The 13,666-nt window shown below is 40.0% G+C and overlaps 1 protein-coding gene across 1 annotated transcript in view; it reads right to left on the reverse strand.

Annotated features, from left to right (window-relative positions):
• ACE2 (angiotensin converting enzyme 2) overlaps positions 1 to 13,666 on the reverse strand; it is a 67,682-nt gene that overhangs the window by 12,640 nt on the left and 41,376 nt on the right. Inside the window, exons 10-14 of the mRNA XM_089693635.1 lie at positions 9,068 to 9,212; positions 8,355 to 8,453; positions 5,037 to 5,159; positions 4,747 to 4,925; positions 405 to 463 (exon numbers count right to left, since the gene is read on the reverse strand). Coding sequence (XP_089549761.1) covers positions 405 to 463; positions 4,747 to 4,925; positions 5,037 to 5,159; positions 8,355 to 8,453; positions 9,068 to 9,212 — 605 coding nt within the window. The remainder of the gene's footprint in view (positions 1 to 404; positions 464 to 4,746; positions 4,926 to 5,036; positions 5,160 to 8,354; positions 8,454 to 9,067; positions 9,213 to 13,666) is intronic.

Consider the following 13,666-nt stretch of genomic DNA (forward strand, 5'->3'; position numbering starts at 1 on the left):
TTCACTTTATGGGGGGCATCTACCCACGTTTTTTCTTGCGTTCCCCAACATTTCTGGTACTTCCAAGTATGGGGGAACAAATTACACTTGGCTTACCACTGCATAATGCAGAGCTGGATGGCTGACCAGCCAATCACCAAGCTCTAGCTCTGATGGCTGAAGTGCTCTGTGTACGTTTCCACTTTCATAAACTTTAAACGAACACAGGAATTTTCTAATGGCAGATTGCAAAAAGCTTTTGGTGTCTCCTATAAAGTTAAACTGCTACTTTGCCTAGTGCAGGTTCACCTTACACCTTTATAATAAATGTATATACTTTATATGTAAAGAGAAGCAAGAAAAAAGAGAAAGTAAGTTCTCTAGATATTTTTAAACTGATAAAACAAGATGAGCTCTACCCTTACCGCATCTTCTCCTAGTGTAGCTTTCAGACTAATCCTCACTTTGAATGAATCTGCTGTAACTGGAAAGAACAGAAAAAAATATATTTAGTAGTTTTGAATTTATGCTACCTTCGCAAACATTGTATGTATGGTAAACACAAGAAAGGCTTTCCATTCCCCAAAGTGGACTACACATAGAAGCAAACATCCACCATATTTCAGGATCATGATGGATATAGGTAGGACTTTTTTTAACAGAGAATAAGTGCAGGAACTCTCCCTTTCCAATTCACCCCTTGTCTCTGTCCTGCACCATCCCTTGGTTCCACTCCTTACCTACCTACCAGAACCACCCTTTTAGAGAATACAGAACCAAGTGTCAATTCGTATGGAATTTGTAAATGATAACAAGAAAAGCAGTAAAATAGATCCCCTGAAGCAAGCAACAACTGCCCCCGCCGAAGCAACAATGGACCACCTGCAACAAAATACTTCCGAGCAACAATGGGCCACCTGCAACAAACTTGTCCCCCCAAAAGATAGACCCCTGGCAACAACAACAGATCTCCCTACAGCCAGCAACCAACAACAATAGACCCTTCAGCAGCTGGCAACGATAGACCCCTGCCTCAACAGTAGCACCCTCCTTGGAGCAATTGAACTCACAGCAACATAAGACCCACCACAGCCAACAGCATCAATAGACACCCACGGCCCCCCCCCGCAAAAATAGATCCCCTCCAGTGACAATAGATCCCCTAGCAACCAGCATCAATGGACCCTGAAGTACACCCCACTACTCCTTGCCATTACATACGTTCCCGCTGAAAAAAAGCCCTGATATAGGAATGCACCAACTTTTATGGACTGCACTTCCAGTTGGCTGGATACATTTTTTCACTGAATGCCTTTAACTTACTGATACTAATATGCTGATATGGCCAGCATGGGTAAAATATGTACTTACTTCTCCAAGCCTTTCCTATGACCAAAAATTATTGACTACGCTCTTTTATAGACCTAGGTTGCCAGCTATCCAGTAATATATGTACAATAAAAATGAAAATCAAACACTAACTTATTTTTCTTTTGTTTTACATAGAGTGGGAAAGAAATTTGAATTCTTTCAGGTTTTTATTTCAGTCTGTGAACCCCACTGGGGAGTAGACATATGCAATTTGTTTTGTTACAAATCGAAATTCAAACTAAATTTCTGAATCACAATAGTAACGAATTTCAACAAATCTCCAAAATATTATAACAAAACAAATTATCCAAATTTGAAAATGAATTTTCATTTGAAAATGAATTTGAATTCAAAAAGGAAACATATTTAAATATATACAGTAAGCTATAAAATTTTAAATAAGATGTTTCCTACTGATTTACAGAATAGAATAGAAAAGAATAGAATAAAACAAAATAGAATTGAATAGAAAAAAAGTATAAAACAAAATAGAATTGCATATATGAGCAGCACTGTGGCTAAGTGGTTAGCACTTCCGCCTGGCAGTACTAGGGTCCTTGGTTCAAATCTCAACCACGGCACCACCTGCCTGGAGTTTGCATGTTCTCCCTGTGCCTGCATGGGTTTCTTCCGGTTACTCCGGTTTCCTCCGAGTACTCTGGTTTCCTCCTACACTCCAAAGACATGCTGGTAGGTTAATTGTCTCCTGTCTAAAATTAGCCCTAGTATGTGTATGTATGAATGTGAGTTAGGGACTATAGATTGTACGCTCCTTGAGGGTTAGGGACTGATGTGAATGTATAATATATATGTAAAAGAACTGCGTAAATTGACTGCGCTATACAAGTACCTGAAATAAAATAAAATAATAGAAAAGAATATAAAAGAATAGAATAGAAAGGAATAGAATATAGTATAAATGATGAGAATAGAACAGAATAAAACAAAATAGAATAGAATGGAAACTAAAAGAGTAGAATACAAAAGAAACAGAAAAGAATAGAAAATAAAAGAATAGAATAGAAAAAATTGATTAGAATAGATTAACACTGAAAAAATATAGGCATCTTTTGAATTCGAATTTTTAATTCGAATTTTGAATCAATTCAAAAAGAACGAATATTCCTAATGAATCCGAATAAACAAAACAAATTCCGAAAACAAATCATTCTAGCATAATGAATATGATGAAATGAAATAATTAACTTAACAAACGAATCCAAAACAAAAACATTTTTCCATCATGTACGTCTCTACTTGGGAGGTCTTTCCTCACATCCTGTGCCACAAGAGGTTGTACACTCACATCCTCCTGTCTATCTGCTCTCCTTTTCAGCAATGCAGCGTCTAGAAGACTTTTTCCCATTCAATACCTCTGAGAGTGGCAGATGCTTATGTCCCCTGCCACCAGGTGTCTAATCATTTTCTTTGTCTAGGGAAGTTTGCTTGTGGGCATGATCAATAAAATGGAAGTTGCTTCACGGTGAAGAGCTTATAGTATGCTACCTTTCCCCTTTTGCTTTGTAGACAAAATACGGCCTGAAGAGACATTGACGAGATTGTGTTGGTGTCATTGCCAGCAATGATGACCTGTAGCATGTGTCAGGGCCAGCAATAGCCCCCAACAAAATTCCAGGCCAAAAATAACCCCAGTATAAGTCCAGGCTTAACCTCCATTGAGTGTCAGGGCCCCCTCACAAGCACAAATCCCTCTTTTCTTCTCCCTGTCAAACAAGTACTTATCTCACGTCAACACAATCCCCCCCAGCACAATCCCCCCTTCCCCGTAAAAATGCCCAAGTCTCCCTCCAGCACAGTCCCCCCGCTACCCGATGTAATGCACAAGTCTTGCTCCAGCACACCAAAAAGCACAGATCTCTCCCTATCAGACATGCCCTTTCTTCAATACTTCCATCTCTTATGTAGACTATTCACACTCAGATACTGAGCAGTGCTCTGCGCACAGAGAGGGGCCTTCCTCTGCTCTGATCCGGCTCTGTATCTGAATTTTGATAGGGCTGCAGCATTACAGGGATTTGTGTGTTCTGTGCAGGAACCAAAGATACCTGCAGCATGTGTTCGCAGACTCTCTGGTGTTATTGATCTAGGCTGCTGTTAGAAATCACAGGGCCCCTACAGCCTACCTGACAGTCCCCCCCAATAGGCTCCCATTGCTGTCTCTGCCAATTATTTTTTTTACCTTTACCTTTGTGCATAGAATACATAAAGGTAAACAGCCTGGAGCCTTTAGAACCACTTTAGGAGGTTAGGAGCAACTGTGCAGCCAGTTAAAGTTATGCATTGAGGGGCTAAGAATATGCATGCATCATGCATACTAGGGGGGGTACAACTGGGGGAAACAATGGTGGAGAAGGATCTGGGAGTTCTGGTAGATCACAAGCTTAATAATGGCATGCAATGCCAAGCTGCGGTTTCTGAAGCGAGCAAAATCCTCTCTTGGATTAAAAGAGGTATAGACTCCATAGAGAGAGATATCATATTACCTCGGTACAAATCAGTAGTAATACCTCTTCTGGAATATGCAGTTCAGTTATGAGCAGCAATTCACAAAAAGAACATTGGGGAACTGGAGAAAGTACAAAGAAGGGCAACCAAACTGATAAGAGGCATGGAGGAGCTCAGCTATGAGGAAAGATTAAAGGAATTTAATTTTTTTTTCTCTCTTGAAAGAGAAGATTAAGGCAGGATATGATCAACATGTATCAATACATCAGTGGTTCATATAGTGAACTCAGTGTAGAGTTATTTATCCTGAGGTCATCACAGAGGACAAGGGGGCACTCTTTACATCTGGAGGAAAATAAATTTAATCTCCAAATACGGAAAAGTTTTTTCACAGTGAGAGCTGTGAAAATGTGGAATAGACTCCCTCAAGACTTGGCTCTGGCCAGCTCAGTAGATTGATTTAAAAAGTCCTGGATTCTTTCCTAGATACACAGAATATAACTGGTTACTAACATTAATAGATAAAGTTGATCTAGGGAATTTCCGATTGCCTCTCGGGGGATCAGGATGGATATCTTCCCCTGCAGGAGCAAATTGGATAATGATTTGCTGTTTTTTTTTGCCTTCTCCTGGATCAACTGTGGGTATAGGATTATAACTTTTTTTTTTATGGTTGAACTAGATGGACTTTTGTCTTTTTTCAGCCAGACTAACTATGTAACTATGTAGACATGCAGAGTATACTGCCCTATAATAACATAGCATGAAGCAATATTTTGTGGTCTATGAAAACCTTTGAGAGTTTACAGAGTAGTATGTGTCAGAAGGCTGAAAACTTTACTTGTGTCATTAGAAGAGCTGAGAAACTACTAGATTTTTGAAGAAAGTTAGAGACTGTCATTTACAATAAAGTAATATAATCCTTCTTACATGGGTCCCATTCTGTACTCCACCCAGTTGTCCTCCCTTCAGCTGTGTTATTGATTTGTAGCCATTCATATAAAGGTTGGAAGTAACTCAGTAGAGGTGCAGCATTCATCTTCAGCTCCCCTGTTATGCTCTCCAGGGCTTCGGTCCAGGGCTTTGAATTCCCAAGTTCTAACATAGACCTGCAGGAGTTTGTTGGTGTTAATCAAACTGTGAGGAAACAAGGCTTAATATAAACCCGTAATTTTTAAAACAAAGTGAAAATAGAAATAATCCACTAGTTTTTCACTCACTTTAATTTATTCCCTGCTGCTGTGGAGTTTGTTATGTCACAAGAATGAAGAGAACCATTGTGATTGGCAGCCTTACACAGAGCATCCTGGAACTGGAACTGGTAAATGGTTCTGGTATAATACCTGAATAAGAGGGAATGTACTTGTTATAAATCTAGGAGGTCAACAATGAAGTATATATAAATAGCAAACAGTAAGAACAGAAGCACCCAGCTTCAGTAATATTCACATTTGCCTGTTGTGCTTTATATTGTAAGTTTGGCTTTTACTATGCACTCAGTGCTGTTTTAAATTATTATTATTATTATACAGTATTTATAAAGCTCCAACAGTTTACTCAGCGCTGTACATTACAATGGGAGACAATACATGAGACAGTACAATAACAATACAATGCGATACACGAGGGGTTCGAGGGCCCTGCTCCTTGGAGCTTACAATCTAGGAGGGAGGGGATAGTGGTACAGGAGGAAAAGCTGTGGGGGATGGAGTGGTAGGAAGAGTGGGGTAGGCTTCCCTGAAGAGATGGGTTTTCAGGGTGCGCCTAAAGGAGAGGAGAGTAGGTGATAGTCTGATGGATTGGGGTAGGGAGTTCCAGAGGATGGGTGATGCCCTGGAGAAGTCCTGGAGGCGGGCATGGGAGGAGGAGACCAGGGAACTAGAGAGAAGGAGGTCTAGTGAGGAGCGGAGAGTGTGTTTTGGGTGGTATTTGGATATTAGGTCGGTGATGTAGTTTGGGGCAGTATTATGGACAGCTTTGTACGTCAGTGTTAGCATTTTGAATTTGATCCGTTGGGCAATCGGAAGCCAGTGGAGGGATTGGCAGAGGGGGGTGGCGGAAACGGAGTGGTTGGTAAGGTGGATGAGTGAAAATAGAAAGTTTTAAATCCAGTGGGATGGACACTGCAAAATACCGAAATGTTCCACTGTAACAATTTGTCTAGTGTCCTACTCAACACCGAAGCTCAATGTTTTACTGTGCACATCTGCCTGAATCAGAAGTGTTTAAGTACCTGCTGGACATTCAGCCTGTGCTTGGTCAAGAGGTTAGTTTACTCATTATCCTGAATTCAGGTCTGTTAGATTTCTATCTGACTGTTCATGTATCGGATTATACCTGAGAATTGTTTGAACTGTATTTGTAATGCGTTTGTTGCTTATCTTGATCATCTGTCTGTTTCTCTGCTATTGTGAGTTTTTGCTCTGTTTAAGTGTCATGAACATGGTATTGTGTTGGTTTGCTTGAGACTAATCTAGTTGTCAGCTGTGTAATGCTGGCCATAAATGGTATGAATTTCAGCTGGCTCAGCAGGGATTGGCTGAGATTCGAACCATCTATGGGCCGTCTGATTGTACCCAATTCAATTGTTGTATGACTTTGCTACTGCCAGCATGTTGGACTTTTATCATGCGGTTATTGCCAGCAGCTATAGCCACTACAGTGTTAATTACGTTGCCAAAAACATTTTGTCATAGTTTTCATCAGCGTCCGAAAACTAAATGAAAATCAATTCGAATTTTCGTCAGTTGACAAAAATAAATTCCAATTTTCATCTAAGAAGGAAAATGAAAGAAAAATGTGAGGGACAGACATTTACTCACGTGAACTTCTGCCGTGAACTGCTTTTACTGTGAACAATAAACTGATTCCTATTATAGAAATAAGCTTTACCCTTGAGTATTAGTTTAGTTATGGTGTGCCTGTGCTTGCCACAGAAATCTTTTGTTGTGTTTGGTTCCTTGAACTGTTAAGTTCATGTAATATGCATTGGCATTACAGACAGTAAAGTTTTTTGTTTTTTTATTTGAAAGTTGCACTTCTGTCAAAAAAGTCATATGCTTGTAATGAAACTTGGTTTTACTTATAAAGACATTATATATCTCAACGGCTAAATCTGTGTCTGTAGTGCATGGACAAAAACCTAATAATAACATGTTATTAGATTTTTACTCCAGGAGTATATAATGCATTTGGAAATTCTTAAGTAATGCATTGCAATTTAACTAAACCCATTAGATTTTAGTTGACTAAAATACAACTAAAACTAAAATGGCATTTTAGTCTAAAGACTGTGACTAAAACTAAATCAAAATTTGACATCAAAATAACACTGAGCCTCTAGCAAAACCCATTGTGTTCTCCTGGCAGGGACGGCTCCCCGTGCCCCCCCCCCCCTCATTGAAAAGTGACAGTAAATGGCTGCCAGCGCTGATCAGTGTGTTCTGGCAGGGAGCAGAATACAATAGCTCAGTGAGGAAGAACGTGCCGCACTAACATTGCTTGTGTTAGTATAGTGATCCATAAGTTTGGTTTTTTTTCATTCAGCCTGCTGTGTTGAACAAAAAAAAAAAAATTATAGTGTGTACCCTACATTAGGCTACTTTCAGATGGGCGATCCAATCAGGTCTGTCTGTCAGTTTTTTAGGCAAACCTAATCAGAAGGTCCATGCTTTCCTATGGAGAGGTGGTGTAAACGGACTTGTGTCCAGTTACTCCTGCCTACCTCTGGGTCCAATCCGGTCCGCTTAAAAAAACGGAGAATCCGTCCTCTTCTGTTTAGGTGGATTGGATTGGAGGGTAGTCAGGTTTTAGACAACAGAGTCTGTTTACTCTGGGCCACTCAGAGTGGCCTCTGTCCATGTCCACTCTGCAGACGCTGGGGGGACACGGATGTGTCACCCGCCCGCTCTGCTCCGATCAGCATGGGATCTGTGAGCTGATCCCCTGCTGATCAAACAGTATCAACCCCATGTGAAAGGGGCCTTATCAATCCTGAGTATCCAATAGGAAAACTTTGAACCAACACCAAAAAACAACTACTGTTAATGGACTAGCATGAACTTTATTTATACTATGTAAACCGTAAGATATGTATATTGTGTATCAATAAAATCTCAAAATATAAATAATACACTGTCAGCTGCAATTTACCCAAAAAGAGACCATTTATTATACAAAAATGAAAAAGATACTAGCATACATGACCTCACTAAAACCCATCCACCATAGGTCCTCAATCTAATGAATATATACTGTAAGGACATATAGTATATACAATATATCGTATTGGATAATATGGGGGCCCAAATGTCAGCTAGTATACTGGAACAACACACTGGGGTTTATTTACTAAAGCTGGTTCACTCAGAGTCTTGTGCACTTCTGTATGGTAACCAATCAGCAAACAGATTTTATTGCTAAAGCTTAATTGAATAAGCTGAGGTTAGAAGCTGATTGGCTACCATGCACAGGTTCACGAGATTCAGGGTGAACCAGCTTTAGTAAATCTTCCTCAGTGTATTTGAAAGGCACGATACCTGATAAATGAATAATCATTAGCCACGTGGAACAGAGCAGCAGGATCACAGTATGTCTCATCATGACCGACTGGCTCCACTACACCGACAATTTCTCGCCTAATAGAAAAATAAAGTGTAAGATGATCATATAAACATACTACAACAAAGGAAACAACACAATGGTACTATCCTGTTTAAAGCAATTAAATGCACATTGGCCCTCATGGAGAATGTGAAGTAGGATCCCAGGATCCTAGCTAGGGATCTTAGCCTCAGGGTTCATCATTGTTACAAAAGGACGCATCTGGATATTATCTGGTCATTGTCCTTATAAATAATCTGTTATATTCAAAGAGCCATGATCTGATTACACAGCTCATCAATAAAGTGCCTAAAAAATAAACACATGATAGCTGTGTATTGCATGAGCTGCAAAGAGGGTTTTGATTGCTCTTTAAACCCCTTATAACCCCCAGTTCCTCTTCTGACTTTATCTACACACAGAAAAAATAGAAATGAAACTAAACATACAAGGTACACTCTAATGGTATCCTGCGCAAATTCTGCTACCCTAGCCACTGGCCTATTAATGTGAATACAAATGTGTTGTAGAACATAACCAATAAACACACCTTAATATTGCTCATACTGCTAAATATCAGTGTCGATGATATACTATTTAAATACAGTATGTCTTCATTTATAACTGATATAAATGATGAAATGCTTACTTCATTTCCCACCAAGTCTTCATCCACTGGTCCCTTGGGATTTCTCCTCTGAAGACTTTCCATCTCCACTTTTCCAGCATGTATGTGAAAGGTAATGTGCCAACAATGGTGAGAGCTTGTCTAAGCAAGAAGTTTATTTCAGTTTCTAAAAAATCATATCACAGACAAATGTGTTTTATTTAACTCCCAGGAGATATATCTTAGGCACCTATGATTTCTAAGTTAGTATTATTAAAATTACACAAGTGAATGCAAGTTGCAATTCTCAGTAACTACGGCTCATCATAATGTCACATCATTGTATATTCCTATGTGTTCTTTTACCATCCTCACTAATCTGCATTACTTGGCATAATGGCTGTTTTTTCTGTTGTTATGATTACATTAAATTCAACTTTTTTTTATCAGTTTTTAATAATTGGAGCTACATTACAGGGTTGTGTTATGACTGTGAGTACTGTTAAATATAAAAAATGGCACCTGTGTTCAATTAGTCTTTATTTTGAGTAATTCATGCAAGCTTTTTAACAGGGAGGAACTCTTGAAATAACTTTCAGGTCTAAGGTAACCCTTTGCTAATGAATAATTACTGTATCTACAGCCCAGGGTACATTATTATTATTATTTTACAGGATTTATATAGCGCCAACAGTTTGCTCAGTGCTTTACAATATAACGGGAGACAATACAGCAACAATACAGTTCAATACAAGAGAGTTAGGAGGGCCCTGCTCCTTGGAACTTACAATCTAAGAGGGAGGGGCTAGTGGTACAAAAGGTAATAACTGTGGGAGATAGACTGGTAGGAGGAATAGAATATTCCATTATTAGCTGAGGGCAGGATAGGCTTTTTTAAGAGATCACCTAAAAGTGAGCAGAGTAAGTGATAGTCTGATAAATTGGGGTAGAGAGTTCCAGAAGATGGGGGAAGCTCTGGAGAAGTCCTGGAGCATGGGAGGAGGAGACAAGAGAGCTAGAGAGCAGGAGGTCGTGGGAGGAGCGGAGAGTATGGTTTGGGTGATATTTGGAGACAAGCTTGGTGATATAATTTGGAGTAGAGTTATAAATGGCTTTATATGTTATTGTTAATGTTTTGAATTTTATCCATTGGGCAATGGGAAGCCAAAGGAGGGATTGGCAGAAAGGGGTGGCAGATACAGAACGGTTAGTAAGGTGGATGAGTCTGGCAGCAGCATTCATGATAGACTGAAGAGGGGATAGCCTGCAATGAGGTAGGCCAATGAGGAGGGAGTTACAATAATCAAGGCGAGAGATAACCAGGGAGTGAATAAGTTGCTTAGTAGTTTCAGAGGTTAAGAACGTTAGTGTGAATGGTGAGCTGAGAATTCAGGAATAAATAAAAGCATGCATTTGACAGCTAAAGCTGTTCTATACAACATTATTATTATTATTATTATTATAATATCATTAATAATAAAAATAATGGTCTCAAAGAAGCAGACAGTGAAAATTGTAGTGGTCCTTCACATTTGTGATAAGTGGAGAATTGTCCTATTGCATTCATGATGGTCAGTGGAATAGTGCCCCTTTATAATAGTGGTCCTTGGGAACAATGCCCCTTATATTGGGGGTAAGTGAGAACAATGCTTCCCTTACAGATATCTGAAAAGACAACTGGTGTTAGTGGTTACATATCTGAGAGTCAAAAATTGATGACTGCTCAAGGAACCCCCTAGCAACCTCTGGAGGAACCCTAGTTGTGCATTACTGTAACATTTACTGTATCTAATGAGTATTTTGGTTCTGGAGAATGTTTTTGTTTCATGTATAATTTATAATACCTTTTCCCTATACATATCTATGTTTACATTCTCTACAGACTACTCTTAAATTAGACAGCAAAACAGCATTGCTCAGCAGAGGCACAAGGTGTCCTTTTATTAATTGACAAATTAATGCAAAGCAGGTTCTACAACTAACTAGAAAAAATAAGGACTCATTTACTGTAGTACTGTAATCGTATACATCACTTTTGCCACAGACCATGCTTTGTGTTGATAAAGCTTTCTAACTTGGGTCTTTGTTTTAGTAAAGTGCAGTACCCATGTGTCCCACTAAATGTCACTGTTTTATTTGTACTTTTTAGAATGAACATTGGTTAGTTCCCAGCAAATGTGTTAAAAAATACATGGAATTTATCCAGTGGATCTCAACACTACCTGGTAATATAGTTTTGAAAACAAAATATTGTTTCATGTGTATGGATAATGCCTATGATGGAATATGCTTTATCGAGGTGGAGGGGGAAGAGAGGTTTGGGGAGAATCTTGGGGGAGCCAATGAACAAAAATGATTTTACAGCTTCCAGCATTGCTTTTTTCAAACACAGTAAGCGCAGTTTTTTAGTAAGAGAAGATGCAAAGCAAATGCTGTGTATGTATGTGAATGTAACCATTTAAATCAATACTCCATTTTGGCCCTGCCAATGGAAAGTATTTGGCAGGTGCTATTGATTTGTTTGTCTGTTCATTATATTTGTTTGACTCAGCAGGAGTAGAAACAGTACAAATGTTTAATGGTTTTGTATAGATTTTCTTTAATTTATTATGGTCAAGACTAAAACGTACAATTAAATTTTTTTTTCAGGTACAAATGTTAGGTAAATATGTAACTATTGCATATCATTATTTGTATTCTAGTTTTCAGCCAACAGGTGGAGCTTTAGAATAGTTTTCACATGTTCCGGTCTATTAATTTATGTAATCATGCTGGATATCTATACTGATATGGACTGGGTAGTGTGTTAGGAATGTAAGGATGCTCCTTCGTTTGATGGCCCCACGTGCTTGTATGCATACATCGGGGCATGCTCCTAATGAGATGATGGATTGTGTCCTGGGATATTTTCTCCTAGATCTGGACTAGGTCATCTCTGAGCTCCTGGACAATCTGAGGTGCAACCTGGCGTCGTCGGATGGACTGTAACATGATATCCCAGAGGTGTTCTACTGGATTTAGGTCAGGCGAGCATGGGGGTCATTCATTGATATCAATTCCTTCATCCTTCAGGAACTGCCTGCACACTCTCATCACCGGGAGGAACCCAGGACCCACTGCACCAGCGTAGGCTCTGACAATGAGTCAAAGGATTTCATCCCGATATCTAATAGCAGTCAGGATGCCATTGTCTATCCTGTAGAGGTCTGTACGTCCCTCCATGGATATGCCTCCCCAGACCATCACTGACCCGCCACCAAAACGGTCATGCTGAACAATGTTACAGGCAGCATAACGTTCTCCGCGACTTCTCCAGACCCTTTCATGTCTGTCACATGTGCTCAGGGTGAACCTGCTCTCATCTGTGAAAAACACAGGGTGCCAGTGGCCGACCTGCCAATACTGGTGTTCAAAGGCAAATGCCAATCAAGTTCTATGCTGCCAGGCAGTGAGCACAGGGCCCACTAGAGGACGTCGGGCCTACTGTTTCTGATTGTTTCTGATTGTTTGATCAGAGACATTCACACCAGTGGCCTGCTGGAGGTTATTTTGTAGGGCTCTGTCTCATCCTGTTCCTTCTTGCACAAAGGAGCAGATACCGGTCCCGCCGATGGGTTAAGGACCTTCTATGGTCCTGTCCAACTCTCCTAGAGTAACTACCTGTCTCCTAAAATCTTCTCCATGCTCTTGAGACTGTGCTAGGAGACACAGCAAACCTTCTGGCAATGGCAAGTATTGATGTGCCATCCTGGAGGAGTTGGACTGCCTGTGCAACCTCTGTAGGGTCTAGGTATTGCCTCATGCTACCAGTAGTGACACTGACCCTAGCCAAATGCAAAACTAGTAAAAGACAGTCAGAAAACATGAGTAGGGAAAAAAATGTCAGTGTCCTCCACCTGTATAACCTATCCTGTTTTGAGGGTCGTCTCATTATTGCCCATCTAGTGCACCTGTTATTAATTTCATTAACACCAAAGCACCTGAAACTGATTAACAACCCCCTCTCTTACTTAACTGACCAGATCAATATCCCATCAGTTTAATTGACTTGATGCTATACTCTGATTAAAAAGTGTTAATTTTTTTGAGCAAAAACATCTTTTTGAGCAGAAGGAAAAAAAATATATATATATATATCTTTTTGGCCCAATCTCTCATGTGATTAATTACTTTTTTCCAATTTCTGTGTCTGTGGGAGGTGGAGCAAGTACCAGGAGGAGAAGCCCTGGTGGGGGGGGGGCTGACCTTTTTTTGGCTGGAGACTGTGGATAAGAAGCCATTGTGCACATACTATGTGGTGTCCCCCTTCCCAGTAGAGTATAGTATCATCAGCCATGCTCTCTCTTTAAGCATTCCTCCTAGATGCAGTAAAGTCTTAAAGCGAAAATGAGGATGCACAGTTTATTTACGTCCGAGAAGAGAACTTGGAGATGGAGACAACCAGATCTCCTGATTCTTTTTCATGGGAAGTATTAGTGGCCCAACATGATTCTTGAAGAAAGAGATGGGTGATTGTTTGTTGTCTGCCACTCGGAAGGAGAAATGACCCTTTTGCCCAGTGGGACCGTGGCCATGATAGAGAAAGCATGGTGAGGTAAGCGCCCCAGAATCTCTGTTACCCACCTGGCTGAGCTGCTGATG

The sequence above is a fragment of the Staurois parvus genome, unplaced genomic scaffold (assembly GCF_062004578.1).
Source record: "Staurois parvus isolate SC_StPar_1 unplaced genomic scaffold, SC_StPar_1.0 ptg000635l, whole genome shotgun sequence".
In the NCBI taxonomy this organism is placed as follows: Eukaryota; Metazoa; Chordata; class Amphibia; order Anura; family Ranidae; genus Staurois; species Staurois parvus.